A 14,039-nucleotide genomic window follows, 5' to 3' on the forward strand; every position below is an offset into this window, starting at 1 on the left:
AGCTCATAGCTTCACTGAGCTACGCAAGCCCCCTTGCCACGACAAGGCAGCAATCCTTGAAGGGGGTTTAATGGGGTAGCATTTATTTACTATCAACAGTGTGTCAGGCAGCATGTGTCTATATTGAAAGCTTATATTGCGAAACAAAGATAGGAAAGAAAGGCAACTATTGACAACTAAATGGTAAGGAGTGTTTTGGATGGCTATGTTGGAACTCTAGCTCCTGAACTGAGCTAGGTGAGAAAGTTCAAGAAAGGCTTGGAAGGAGCAGAGACTCTCAACTGAGGGCATATTCAAATGCAAGTCTTATACTGACTTTGTGTTAAATCAGCTTCTAGTGCAAACATTACACAATACATTAACAGCAATGTATATTAAGCATCTTTTCCAAATCCTCTACTGCATTAGCAGGAGGAATGCAAATATAGATTATACATAGTCTATGTTCGGTTATCCTGTATCCTGAAAAATTCTGAAAATACTCAGGATTATCCGGGAATGCCAGATAGCCACAGTTAAATGTTTTTTATTTGTTTGTTTATAATTGGATTTCTATACTGCCCCTTTTGGGATTACTGACTTGGGGCAGTTCACAAAATAAAATTATAAATGACCTAACTGCAATCAACAATAAAAACAAAACAATTACAATTATTCTACGAGTGCATCAGCTGTGGGTTTTAAATTCTGCCTCCCATCTCCTATTCAGGGGGTAGATTACTTTAGGGAGTGCCCATAGGATGGCATTTCCCAACCCTAACCCCAACCCCAGCTTTTCAGTTGTAGCCTTTTTTACCTCTGTTAGAAGGAGAAATAACTGTATCAAATGCTTCCCTGAGATATTAAAATGCTTACTGAAGACCATAAAGAGAGCTATGGTGTGTTTCCTTGGTAACAATAAAAAATGGTTAGTGTTTCCACTGAGAATGAAAGTAGCTTTCGATATGCTTTAGGGGTGTATGTTAAAACAGTAGAAGCTTCAGTAAACAAATCTAATACTATATATCAGTGGCTCAAACGCGCATGTGCGGCCCTGCTTCCCTCTCCCCCCCTCCCGCAAAAAGAAGCTTGCCGGGCTGCAAGCTAACTGGCCGCTTTTGTGGCTGATTTGCTTGCGGCCTGGGAAGTTTCTTACTGCGGGGGGGGGGGCGGGGAGAGGGAGCCAGTGCCCGGTGCCAGGGCCTTTGCGGCGCGGCATTGGGCCACGGCCCGGTGGTTGGGGACTACTGCTATATATGATCCCCCCGGGGTTGGGAAAATCTGATGCATATTTCAAATACTAGAGTGGTTCAGGACTAAAATCCTCACTCAACCCCAGAAAAGACTTTCACAGGGGTAGACATACAGTCTACCTGTTTCCACTATCACAATGAAAACAAAAATGAATTCATTAAATGCACTTTACTGAACAGAGAACACAAGTAGTCACTGTCGGTGCCAATGTAGATATGCAGGTTTCTGTGTGAAGGACTCGGCTGTGGGAGATATTGGGGTAGGCATTTGTTTTTCCTCAATCTGGTTATACCCCATCCAGAGTGGCAAATGTGATTATGGTTCATATGTAAACCACTTTATGAATGGGGGACAGGAAATCCATATAGATGGGGCCCCAGTGGATGTAGCTTTTGGGATGCATTTTGAAAGGAAATTGCCACATTACTGTATCTTTTAAAATCTTGTTCACAAATTACAGTGAACTGCATATAATGTTTCTTTATGAGTAATTCACATGATACTTTAGATGTGTGTATAGATGAACGTGATTGAAACCACACATTTATCCAGGTGGTAGACTCTGTTTTCATTTATTATACGAGCACGTTTGCACCTTCTATCAAAATAGGATTAAGCTAGGATCCATGATGTGAAACCACAGTTAAGAGTAACTGTAGTTAATAAACCAGCCTCACATCCTACTTTCAGATCCTAGTTTGAGGTGGCGGGGCCAATACTGATGGAGCCTTCTGCCATAAAGCAGCTTTTAGCCTCGCTGAGTGTTCTGACTGAGCTTTGGGCATTAAGGCTTGGCAAATCAAGCAGGGTCCCACATTGTGGAACTCACCCAAACAGATTAAACATACCAAGTGTTCATCAGTCTTGGTCATCTTCGTCACAGTGGTAGCAGATTTCTTGAAAAGAGCCATGCTGTCTCCAACTATCTACACTCTAAAACTAGATAGTCAATAAGCTAGTCTCTAAAACTTCCTCTCAAGCAGCGGCAAAGAGAGAACTGAGGGAACGAGGGGCCTAGCTCCGCCCAGTTAGGTGGGAACGGATACTCGATGCTGATTGGAGGAGACGCCCCAGCCTGTCTCTATGCTAGTAAAAATCTTCCGGCGGCTGGCCTGTGTGCCTGTGCAGTTCCCATATGGGATAACACTGGACAATGTTGACGAAGCATAGGTAGGGTTGTGTTACACGTTTGGGACAATAATTAGTTTAGTTAAAACATGGTTTCATGGACGACTGAAGATGGCGCCATAAAAAAGCTGGACTTCTGTTCAGCTCTTAAGCCATTCCGAGGATCAGGAGCTTCTGCACCTGGCTGACCTGAGCAGATACGCAAATCTGCTCACCGGTCGCCCCAGGAACCGGAGGGTCCTACAGATCCGTGGGGAGATAGGAGGACCGAACTCCCCGGATTAATAGCGGCCTGTGCTCAAGGTCACGATGGCGTCTTTGTCGCAAACAACTTTACAAGCTTGAAACGACCAGCTGACCTTACATTCTTCCCAGACCATCATTTACCAGATCGACAGGAGCAGAAGCTGACAGAAGCTGGAATCTGCAACAGTAAGAATTGAAAGCTTTCTGGCTTTTCTCTCTCTTCTCCCACAAGCTCTTCCCTCCCCCCCCCAACCAATTCACAAGAGAATTCCTTCTGAGTGAGAGACTCCCAGCTAATTATACCCATTAACCAAACAAAGAGAGTGCTTTGAAGATTTATTGGTGAAAGTTCAGTGGGGGAATTTGACTTGATACGGAGATCGACAAACTGATAATTTGGGATCGCTCGTGCTCCCGCGAGACCTCACGAGACTTTCTGTTTATAGTTTGTGACTGCCTAGAACTATGGAAGAATTAACTAAGGCACAGCATTTCCATTTGTTATGCAAAGGAAACTCAAAGATACTGAAAGCAGTCAATAAGCTGGAAAAGGAAATTCGTGGGACTAAGGGGGAGCTTTTGGATGGAGCCCATGGTCCGGAGAGACCAGCTGATGACGTAGCTCAGCTAACAATAAATCAAGTGAAACTTCAATGTCTGGAAGTTAATCAACTGGAGGGAGAGAGTGCCAGAGATGTAAAAACCCAAAGTACCTTTGAAGAACCTGGGAAAACAGATTCAAGGAAGGAAAGTACCGAAAACCTGGAAGTCTATTCAGAGCAGGAAATGATTTGGACCAGCAAAATAAAAAGAGTCTATTCAAAAGTGACAGCAACTAGGAAGCTATCAGGAGATATTCCTGTGCGACCAGAGGAAGAGATCCAGATTGACAAAGGATTCAGAGCCTCCTCAAAGGCGACTACAAGCAAGAATCAAGTAAGAGATTTCTTTGGCCCTGACAGAAGGACAATCAGAAACACTCTACTATGGAAAAAAACACAATTTCATTTTCTGCGACCACCTGAAAGATGAGCTGAACAATGGAGTATTCTCCTGGCTTCCTGTGGGTAAAATAGCAGCAGTAATTTTTAGGACAGGTCCAATATATGAAGGGAACTGACTTTATATCATCTAAGACAATAATAGAATATATCCTTATAATAGATTATACCCTCCTATGTATCAACAACTACTTTGTTAAGAAAGGTGGTAATAGCTCCTAGATCAGGATTAATATGCGATGGGAATTGAATATGTATGTCAATATGTATGCTAAAAGACAAACCATATTTCATAGGCATTAACAAAACGGCAGTAGTAATTCTTGGGTCAGGGCCAATTTATGAAGGAGACTGACCTAATATCATTTAAGATAATAACAGAATGTATTCTTATAACAGATCATACTCTCATATGTATTAACAATCACTTGGCTAAGAAAAATGGTAAAAACTTCTAGATTAGGAATAATATGTGATGGGAACTAAATATCTATGTTAAAAGAGATGGCAAACCATATCAGCTGGTCGCTTTTTCTTCACAATTTCTCTGTAAATGCTTTATATAATAATAAACAATAAAATTATTCTAAAAAAAAAACATGGTTTCATGTTCTGCCATTTTCATCATCTGCAGAGAGCACCGACAATTCACTATTGGTAAAGGAATTATTATGTATAGGATTAGAGTCTTAGTTGGTAAAGAGCCTGTTCTGATGCTTATTTTATATCCCCATTTATTTGATTTCATGTCTTCTACAGTGGAAACCAAGGCTTCTTAGATAGACTTCCTAATTGCTCCCCATTCAAGGTACTCTGCAATGTTATTCTGTTGGACAATGCCCTGTTACCCTGTTCTTAACCAAATAAATTCAAAGACCTTTCCAATTGTAAAAATTCAAATCAGTTCTTGTGATAATTTAAATTTCAAAGCTCAGAGCTTTGTTTTCTAATAAACATGTACTTGTGTGCCCTGAGGCTTCTTCAGAAAGTCCTAACTCTCATTAAAACAATGCTGAGTTGAGATTTTCCATGAATGCCTTATTTCATTGTGGCTGATGAATCCCAATGAATAGAGAAACAAAGGGTCTTTATTATAGGATCTGTATTCTTGACATCAGAGAAAAGTGGCAGAGCTTCAAAGTCCTTATGAATCTGTCACTACTAGGTTGAACAATGTGCAGACAGATTCTGAGTTGCCTTTAAGGTCACAGTGTGGGAGCAAAGCCCTTTCTGTCAGCATGTTTGGTTTATTAGAGCACAATTACTGGGAGATAATATGTATTGATACCTAAAATGAGCTATAGAAGGACTTAATGGCTTTTATACCAACCCGCTGTGACACTTCTAAAGAGGCCCCCAAAGTGGTAATGAATTAGAATTTTGTTTTGAAAATGTGACGAGTAGATGAAGAAAAATAGGAGGCTACTGTATCTGATATCTTTGTTGACCTCTCTATTTATGCCTAAGTGATGGGTTTGCCTCAGACTCCAGGGAAGAGTAGCACCTGGATCCTCCTTGTTTAGCTTTTAGTACATCTCACACTTCTTATCCTGAGAAAAGGAGCTAAAACATTCACTCAGCAACAGGGACTAATACTGGGAATGGGGAGGGGGATATATAATTTGCTTTTTTCATTGTAACCTGCTTTGAGAAACAAGAAAAATATACTCAGGAATATAATACCTGAATAGGCTCATTCTAAATATTTCTCATTCTGGATCCTCCTATGCAACTCAAAGTATCTTTTAGATGTTTTGTATTTTGTTTCCTATTTTCTTGGATTGTAGTAACAATCTAAAAATTGCTTTCTTCAAGAAATTCAACTTACATAACAGCTTTGCCTTTCCCTTCCTGCTTGTGGCATTCAGGTGTCCCAAAGTGGCATACAACTGTTAGAGGCCATCACTTAGTTATACTTTCCGTATGGCTGGGCTGAATTATTTTAGATCACGAATGTTAATTAGAATCAAATAAATATAAGTTTTTCTTCTAAACTGTGAATAGAAACAATGGATACTTTGACTTAAAGATGCAAGTCATGACTGAATATTCTTCCATGGGAAAAATGACGTATTGAAGCTAAATATTCTACTACAGTCTTCTTCCTGAATTCTGATTTTCTTTATGTATGGAATTTGGGGGGGGGGGGGACGGGAGGTTGCCTCCTGTATGGAGAAGCATTCAGTCATATTAGTCTGCACCTGCAGTCTACAGTGGTTATAGTCCGGACATGGGGTTATAGGCAGTAGGTGTAGTCAAACTGCGGCCCTCCAGATGTCCATGGACTACAATTCCCATGAGCCCCTGCCAGCAGGAATTATAGTCCATGGACATCTGGAGGGCTGCAGTTTGACTACCCCTGAGCTAGAAGATAGCCTTCACCTAGCTTCAGCCATAGGGTTGATTTCATAGTCCTGCTAATCAGGGGAAAAGGACAGCCATGCAAGGGAGAAGAAGGAAAGTTAAAGGAATACATCCACGAGATAGCTATACTGTATGCACAACCAGGAATAATTTAACTTTTGGACATGTTTTAAATAGCCAGTGAATTCAGCAGTACTTGTTAGCTTATTAATTTCAAAATGTTTAAAATAATTTATACACTGTAGTAAGAGAGGTGTGTTATTCAAAAATTGATTTGTTTTTAGTTATTCAGTGTTTTTGCAATGGGTTATTTTGTGACCTCTAGTGGTGACATGGAGGCAATGCTGTCTGTTTGTATGCCCTTTTTAAAATTGCAACATTCCAGTTCTGTTTTATGCTGATGACAGTACTTGGCTTTCCCAGACAAAAGCTGGTCATTAAAGTTCTCTTGGAATAGTGTATTAAGGAAGACTGGAAAATAAACTATTGTAAAACTAAATAAATTGTTTTCTCTCAAAAAAGGTGTCTCCATTGTTCTTGGGACTTTCGGTTTTTGTGAGAGAGCATTGGCCATTTTGTTTTGGGACCTGGGAATATATGTGATGAACTAAATTGCTAATCTTGAATTCACTCTAAACATCTTCAAATAATCTTGAAGTAGTTCCTGAAAACTCTCTTCCAAATTTTGCCTGCTAACATCTTCTGTTATGTGCTATGTCCACAGTCTTTGTTGGGCTACATGCCTGTTTCTTCTGGACTTTTGGTGACTTGAATTGGGAGTGTTTTTAACAGCTCCAAAATTATCTCGCTGAAGGTATACTAATGCCAATATAGAGAAAATTTACTCCATCCAAAGTTGGGGGAGATGGGGAGGTCAGTTGAGAATAAGATGGCTTTTGCTGGCTAAGGTTCCCTTTTTATTAATATTTCTTTTTCTGACTTATTTTCTTTCATTTTTATCTTAATAAATTCATAAGCCTTTGGCTCACTTCAAAGGATGTGTAGGAATTACAATTTATTTTGGTAGGCTGGCATTCTTCCACCTATGTTTGACATATCTTGTAAGAGAGCTTTGAAAGTTTATGGACGATTAGTCGCAGTGGGTGATTTATGATGCTGCAATAAACTTTTGAACTGTGTTTAATTATATTGCAGTTTTAAAGAAAGATTATTGAACATATTTTCTTAGTGGATTGACCATTTGAGTGTCCTTTCTCCCCCTTTTCTGTTCAGTGGGGGTGTTCTGCCTTTTTTTTTTTTTTTTGAAGGGATCAAGGTGTGATCAAGGTGTGATCTCTGGTGAGATGCAGAAAAAAGGAAGTTTGGCTGATTTGACAATCAGATGGCTTAAAAGGAAGTTGTAAATTTTGGATATTATCTACCCGACTATTACTTTTGATAACTGCATATAAAATTTATGTGACAATTCAGGACCTTGGTTTTGTTTGTTTGTTTATTTATTTATAGTTACATTTACTTGCTTCTCTCTCTTCGGGGACCTATGGTGGCTCACAACAAGCTGGCTTTCCTTTTCCTCAGAAGTTGGGAACCATAGAAGAATCAATATTTTAGAAAATGAGAATATAGCTGCTGGACAAACCCTATTCCCTTGACTTATATGTTACTGTTTCATTTGGGGTGAAATATAAGTGAATATAGATTCTGAAGAGCCGAAAGATTAAATATGTACATACATGCATACATACAGACATGCGCACAAGCACACATGTTTTTTCTTTTTTTTTCTTTTTATATTACTTTTAATTAATACCAAAATTCATTTTTTCCTACTTTTTGTCTTCTTGATTTTTTAAATCCTTTTTTCCCTTTCCCTTTCTTTCCCAACCCTTCTGTGCATTTCATGATTAAATATTCACCTTTCTTGTTTCTTGTGTTTTCTTGCAGGTACAGGGGAGAGTGGTAAGAGTACATTTATTAAACAAATGAGGATAATCCATGGGTCTGGCTATACAGAAGATGATCGGAAGGTCTTTGCAAAATTGGTTTACCAAAACATATTTACTGCTATGCAAACTATGATCAGAGCCATGGACACTTTAAATATACAATATTCATCAGAACAGAACAAGGTAGGAATCCCCCCCAAATCATACCCTAATTTCTTCTCATTGCTATTTATTTATTAAGTCAGGAGTTAGAATAACAAAGCAAACTCTGTAGTTCTAGAACTTCAGAAATGGGGTTGCAGCAACATTGGTCAGTTCTATCATAAGTACTTCCATAGCTTATATTTATAATATCAAGGGACAGCTTTAAAAAAAATGAGTAGTCGTTTAAATACCTGAGTTCTATCACTGAAGAGATTAGAGTTGTGATCAGGGAGATTCATGTGTTAGTGGCCCAGTCCCGGTTTGCACTAGATCTGATCTTAGTAGTTGGAATGTAAGGAGGAAAACTCTTTTTCACTCTCTCTTGCTTCTGTTCTTAAAGGAACTCCTGGTTTAGGTTTTAAACCCATCTTATAGGAGTACCCTCATAACACAGACTCTGGACAGTGACACTTAAACAGCTGTTAAGGGATATACTGTGAAAAATGGAAGAGTTTCTTAGCAAGAGCTGAAAAATTAGAGGGAATTAAATTGAAAACAAAGCTGATTGAGAAATACTATAAATTGGTTTGCAGAATCAGCCAATATAGAAGTCCAAATAATATCAAGCATAATATCAAGCATAATATCCAATACCAAAATATTTGTGTTAAGAACCAAATATTCCAGTCAGATTGTGTTTACACACATATACTGTGCGGTATGTTCTACTCAAGAAAGGAGAAACAGATGGTCAAAATGTGTTGCAAGAAGATAGAGGATCAGCCATAGCAAGGTTCTAGACAGAGGTGCCCTTTCTAAGAAAGGGCTTCAAACTTCTGGGCAAGCAGATAATCCAAAAGTAGATCTGAAAGGAAATGGCAAAGGAGAACCTAATGCTATGTGCAAGAGGAGGATTTTTCTAAGAATAGTTTTTGGAAGGCAGAAGCTTTATTTGGGTGCAGAATCATGGTTTGGAGACTTGTGCTAAATCTGGCTGTGGACTCACTTACTTGTGGTGCATGGTTGCTATTGCTCAGCTGTGCCTAGTTTGGAAACCTCCTTCTGAGGTTGTGCATGGGGAGACGGCTGCCATAGAGCAGTGGTCCCCAACCTTTCTGAGGTTGGGGACCGGCAGGGCATCGGGGCGCGGCCCGTGGCCTGCGCGGGCCATACCCACGCAGCGGGCCGTGCCCACGGGCCACACCCACACATCGGGCCGCACTCATGGGCCGCGCCTGCGGGCCGCGCCCGTGCATCTGGCCACGCCCACACAGGCGCGGCCGGCCCTGAGTCCCTCTCCCCGCCCTCCCGCAGTAAGAAGCTTGCGGCCTGGGAAGTTTTTTACTGCGGGGGGGCGGGGAGTGGGAGCCGCAGCCCGGCGCCATGGCCTTTGCGGCCCGGCACCGGGCTGCGGCCCGCAGGTTGGGGACCACTGCCATAGAGGGTGAGGTGGCTGACAGGGACACCAATAGAGGCTGATGCCCTTGGGCTTTTCCTTCCTGGTGGTCTGGTGGATAGGCCAAGATTGACAGACGTGTCACTCAGACCCCCTACATCTTGGTAATTCTTTTTCTGTGTCCCCCCCCCCCCCCGATGATTTGTGCCTTATACCTGAACTGCTGTAAGGTCTTAAATTTTTTAATTACTTTTAAAGTAATTAAAAGGGGGTGGGGAAGCCCTGCCCCCTCCCTGGATTGGCAGTCATCCTCCCATTTCCCCATTGAGATGAATCAAAAGGAGTGGGGAAAGCCACATGCTGTGTTGTATGGAAGCAGAAAATAAATTGCTGTAGGTGGAAAGAAAAGGCAAACACTGTGTAGAAGGAGCCTTGTAAAAGGTGCAAGAAATGGCCAAATGAACAGGCTGTTGAATGCACATATCCCTTTGTAAGCCCTCCAATCTGCTCTTCAAAGGGAGGGGGAATTGCCGAATCTAGTGGTCTATTCATTGTGGCTGACTACCAGGAGATGGTGTATAGGATTATTTTCTTTCCTCCTTTCCCTATATTCCTTGTGTTAATTTGTTTTTGTTAGGTGCGAAGTCGTGTCCGACCCATCGCGACCCCATGGAAAATGATCCTCCAGGCCTTCCTGTCCTCTACCATTCCCCGGAGTCCATTTAAGTTTGCACCTACTGCTTCAGTGACTCCATCCAGCCACCTCATTCTCTGTCGTCCCCTTCTTCTTTTGCCCTCGATCACTCCCAGCATTAGGCTCTTCTCCAGGGAGTCCTTCCTTCTTATGAGGTGGCCAAAGTATTTGAGTTTCATCTTCAGGATCTGGCCTTCTAAAGAGCAGTCAGATCTCCTCTAGGACTGACCGGTTTGTTCGCCTTGCAGTTCTCCAGCACCAGAGTTCAAAAGCCTCAATTCTTTGACGCTCGGCCTTCCTTATTAATTACAGTGTTAAATTACTGTGTTAATTACAGTAGTGCAAATAAACACCATGAGGACATTTAGTTGCTAAGGAGAGTGATAAGAAAAGTGATAGGATGTTGTGAGGCTGTGCTCCATCTTTGGAACACTGCATTTTTAGTCTATTTTACTTTAGTCTTTTGGATTTTGTTCTCTGTTTAATCTAGCCTTGTTTTATTTAGTTTTTAATCTTTACCTCTCTCCCTCCTCTTTTGTTTCAGACTCAGTGCCAAAATCTCCTCTCCCTCCCTTGTTTGAATGGGATTGGATCGGTGTGAAGATTGAATAGATAAAAAGCATTTAAGGGAATTTTGATTATTAGTCTATTATTAGTTAGCTTGTATGTTTTTAAAATTTGCTTTTGCTTTGTTTTAATTTGTTTTAATTATTGTTTTATTTTATTTTAATTGTTTGCCTACCTGAGGGATTTTAACGTTTTTTAATTACCATCCAGTAAAAGAAATTTGAAGGCTGCATTCCATGCAGGTTTTATTTATTCTCTTCACAAGTTGTTTTAATTGTCATTAGCTTGTCTTGTCTTTGTTATCTTATGTTAAAACAGATGTTGTGAGTAGTAGGTTTTTTTTTAATAACTAAGGAGTCAAGTATATAATAGCACTCTTATCTCTACTCCTCTTTCCTTGCTGTCTTGCTAATTAGACCAGGGAGTAGTGAAATACTCGCTTTCCGAGGAGAGGAGAGGAACTTGGCTTAGCTGTTCTCTGGGTAGTTAGCTCTTGTGTATAAATGTGTTTAAGTCACAGAGCCTTTATTGTATACATCCTGAAGTTTAGATTTTCTGTTTAACTATATTTTACCTTGTAAGCTTTTCTTAAAGTATGTTTTGATTTCGATTTTCTTTTTCCCTTCTCCTTTTGGTAGATTTAATTCGACATACCTTTGAGAGATATAGCAAGCTCTGACGGCAAACCAGTTGTTATGAATGGTTTTTAAATTCCCTAGCTGCCAAATTAATCCTGCTATGGACAGAGATCAATTTGAGTTCTGTGAAGGTAGAACATATGAATGGTTCCCTCAGTGTTCAGGTGGACTGTCTGAGTGGTCAACAGATCTCAGAAGGGGAGTGGTCACTGAAACCCACAAACATTCAAAATCATAGCAGATCATTTTGGCACTCCAGTCACAGATCTATTTGCTACTTACCAAAACCATCTGTTTACCACTAATGAACAGGTTTCATCATCCCTTGGCAGAGAAGATGGATGCTCTGATTTACATTTGTTTGGCAATTCCTATTCCACCATGGGTACCCCAACAGGTCCAGTACCAGCAGGCAGAGGCCCTTTGGTGGCCACACAGACTATGGTATTCATGCTACAATTGTCTGTCCATCAACCTCTCACACTTCCTGTGACTCCTGACCATCTACTTCTGGGTCCCATTTGGTATACCCAGCCACAGTGGCACAATTTCACGGTGTGGCTATTGAAAGTGAAGCATTAACAGCAAGAGGTTATGCCTCTGAGGTAGTCAACATTATGCTAGACTCTAGGCTTCCTTCCACCACCAGAATATATAGTTGCACATGGAAAGCTTTCACTCACTGGTACAGAAGTAAGAAAAAACCCATTGTCTTTGACTTTATCAATCTTGTATTAGACATCCTAGCAGAAAGGCAACTAAGGGCCTTCGTGCAGCGCAGGCAGGTGGCAGCCCTGACCATGGTTATGGCCATCAGTCCAAAGGTTTCCCCTGACCATCATCTGCATATATGAAAATTTTTAAAGGACACAGCTACATGTGATCCTCCAGTATGACACTACTCTCCTACATTGTATGTACATGTGATTGATTCCACCTTAACTAAATCTCCTTTCGAGCCAGTACAAACCATCTCCCTAAGATTCCTTAAGAGCCTCTTGTGCCACAGAGTGGTAAGGCAGCAGACATGCAGTCTGAAAGCTCTGCCCATGAGGCTGGGAGTTCAATCCCAGCAGCCGGTTCGAGGTTGACTCAGCCTTCTATCCTTCCGAGGTCGGTAAAATGAGTACCCAGCTTGCTGGGGAGTAAACGGTAATGACTGGAGAAGGCACTGGCAAACCACCCCGTATTGAGTCTGCCATGAAAACGCTACAGGGCGTCACCCCAAGGGTCGGGCATGACCCAGTGCTTGCACAGGGGATTACCTTTACCTTTACGATTCCTTAGGATGAAGACACAGGCCCATTCCGCACAAGGATCAATGTGGCAAATTGCTTGCAGAAAGAAATAACGGAATTTAAAATAGTGGAATTCAGTGTGACGGATACCTGCCTTTATAGTGGAATCCAGTAGCGTTTCAATCGTTTCCCACAGGTTTCTGGTCTTGCCAAAAATCACTAGAAAGGAAGCGATTTTTTTCATGCTTTGTCCTGCCCCTGGCCGTCAATCCAACGAATAGCCAATGGGCGGTTGTTATCATGCTCTGGAGAAGCCCCTTTCCCTTTAAGCACAGGTTTAAAAAAAAAGAAAAACACACGTTGCAACGAATATGCCTTGATTCCTTGCTTCCTCCTAACGTAGATACCCATCTAGCTGGCAGCTGGCGTGTGAGCTGCCGATTCATCGTTGCCACACTCCCCCGAGTGAACCCCCCCTGTGCACGGGCGCGATATTTGGCCGAAAATAAAGGGAACTTGCAAACGGGGCTGTGTTGTGGTTGGTGACTTAGGGGAGCTTTAAAGCAGCTCTGTGGAGGGACTGCAGCCGGAGAAGCCTCACTTGGTGAATGAAGGCTCGCTGGCTCGTTGCTCTCCGCTCGCTTCGAGAAAAAAAAATGGCGATCGCTTAGCCTAGTTCAGAGGAGAGAGCCAGGGAGAGGGACTTTGCTGAAACCGCAACAATGTTAATACACAGGTCTTTTTCGCTAGTGTTGCAGATTGCTTGCAAGAGTGTAGCGCTTTTTGGATGGTGAATCCACTTTTCTGGATTTCCCTTTAAGTGCTACAACGAATCGCTTTTTGCGGATGGGTTTCAGGAGTGTGGCAGATTGTGTGCGACGTCGTGCATAACTGCAAATTAGTAGCGTTTACAATTTGCCACACTCCTGCTTCATTTAACTTGTGTGGAATGGGCCACTGTTTTTGGTTGCCATCACCTTGGTACACCAGATGTCCAGATTAGACACACAGTTGGCCAAATTGGGACTTTGCATCTTCCACAAGGATCAGGTGGTCCTCAGAATGGATTCATCCTTTTAACCAAAGATTAATTCACCTTTTCATAACAAACAAGCGATTAACCTACCATCTTTCTGCTCCAACACTGTCCAACCTAGGGAAAGGGAATGGCACATGTTAGATGTGCAGAGATCATTAAAGGACTCCCTTATCTGAATGGAGGATCTGACAAAATCTGAGTCCTTATTCATTTCCATCTCACCTTCTACCTCCCAGTCCAAGGCAGCAATAAGCAGGTGTCTATGGGCATGCATCATAGAGCCCTACAAGGCACAGAGATGTACTGTCCTGAGTGGGATCATGGCTCATTCTGTTAGGTATGATGCACCTAACACAGCCTTTGTCAATAGCATATTGGTGCAAGAAATTTGCAAGTCCACTACATCTCTACTTTTGTCAAGCTACAAACTGGACACCTACAGTT

General features: G+C 41.6%; 1 protein-coding gene across 5 annotated transcripts in view; it reads left to right on the plus strand.

The window, feature by feature from the left end:
- LOC143841059 (guanine nucleotide-binding protein subunit alpha-14) overlaps window positions 1-14,039 on the plus strand; it is a 65,202-nt gene that overhangs the window by 18,801 nt on the left and 32,362 nt on the right. For all 5 annotated transcript variants that reach the window (XM_077344738.1, XM_077344735.1, XM_077344734.1 and 2 more), the window contains exon 2: window positions 7,878-8,062. In XM_077344738.1, coding sequence (XP_077200853.1) covers window positions 7,878-8,062 — 185 coding nt within the window. The remainder of the gene's footprint in view (window positions 1-7,877; window positions 8,063-14,039) is intronic.

This window comes from Paroedura picta, chromosome 7, assembly GCF_049243985.1.
Source record: "Paroedura picta isolate Pp20150507F chromosome 7, Ppicta_v3.0, whole genome shotgun sequence".
Classification (NCBI taxonomy): Eukaryota; Metazoa; Chordata; class Lepidosauria; order Squamata; family Gekkonidae; genus Paroedura; species Paroedura picta.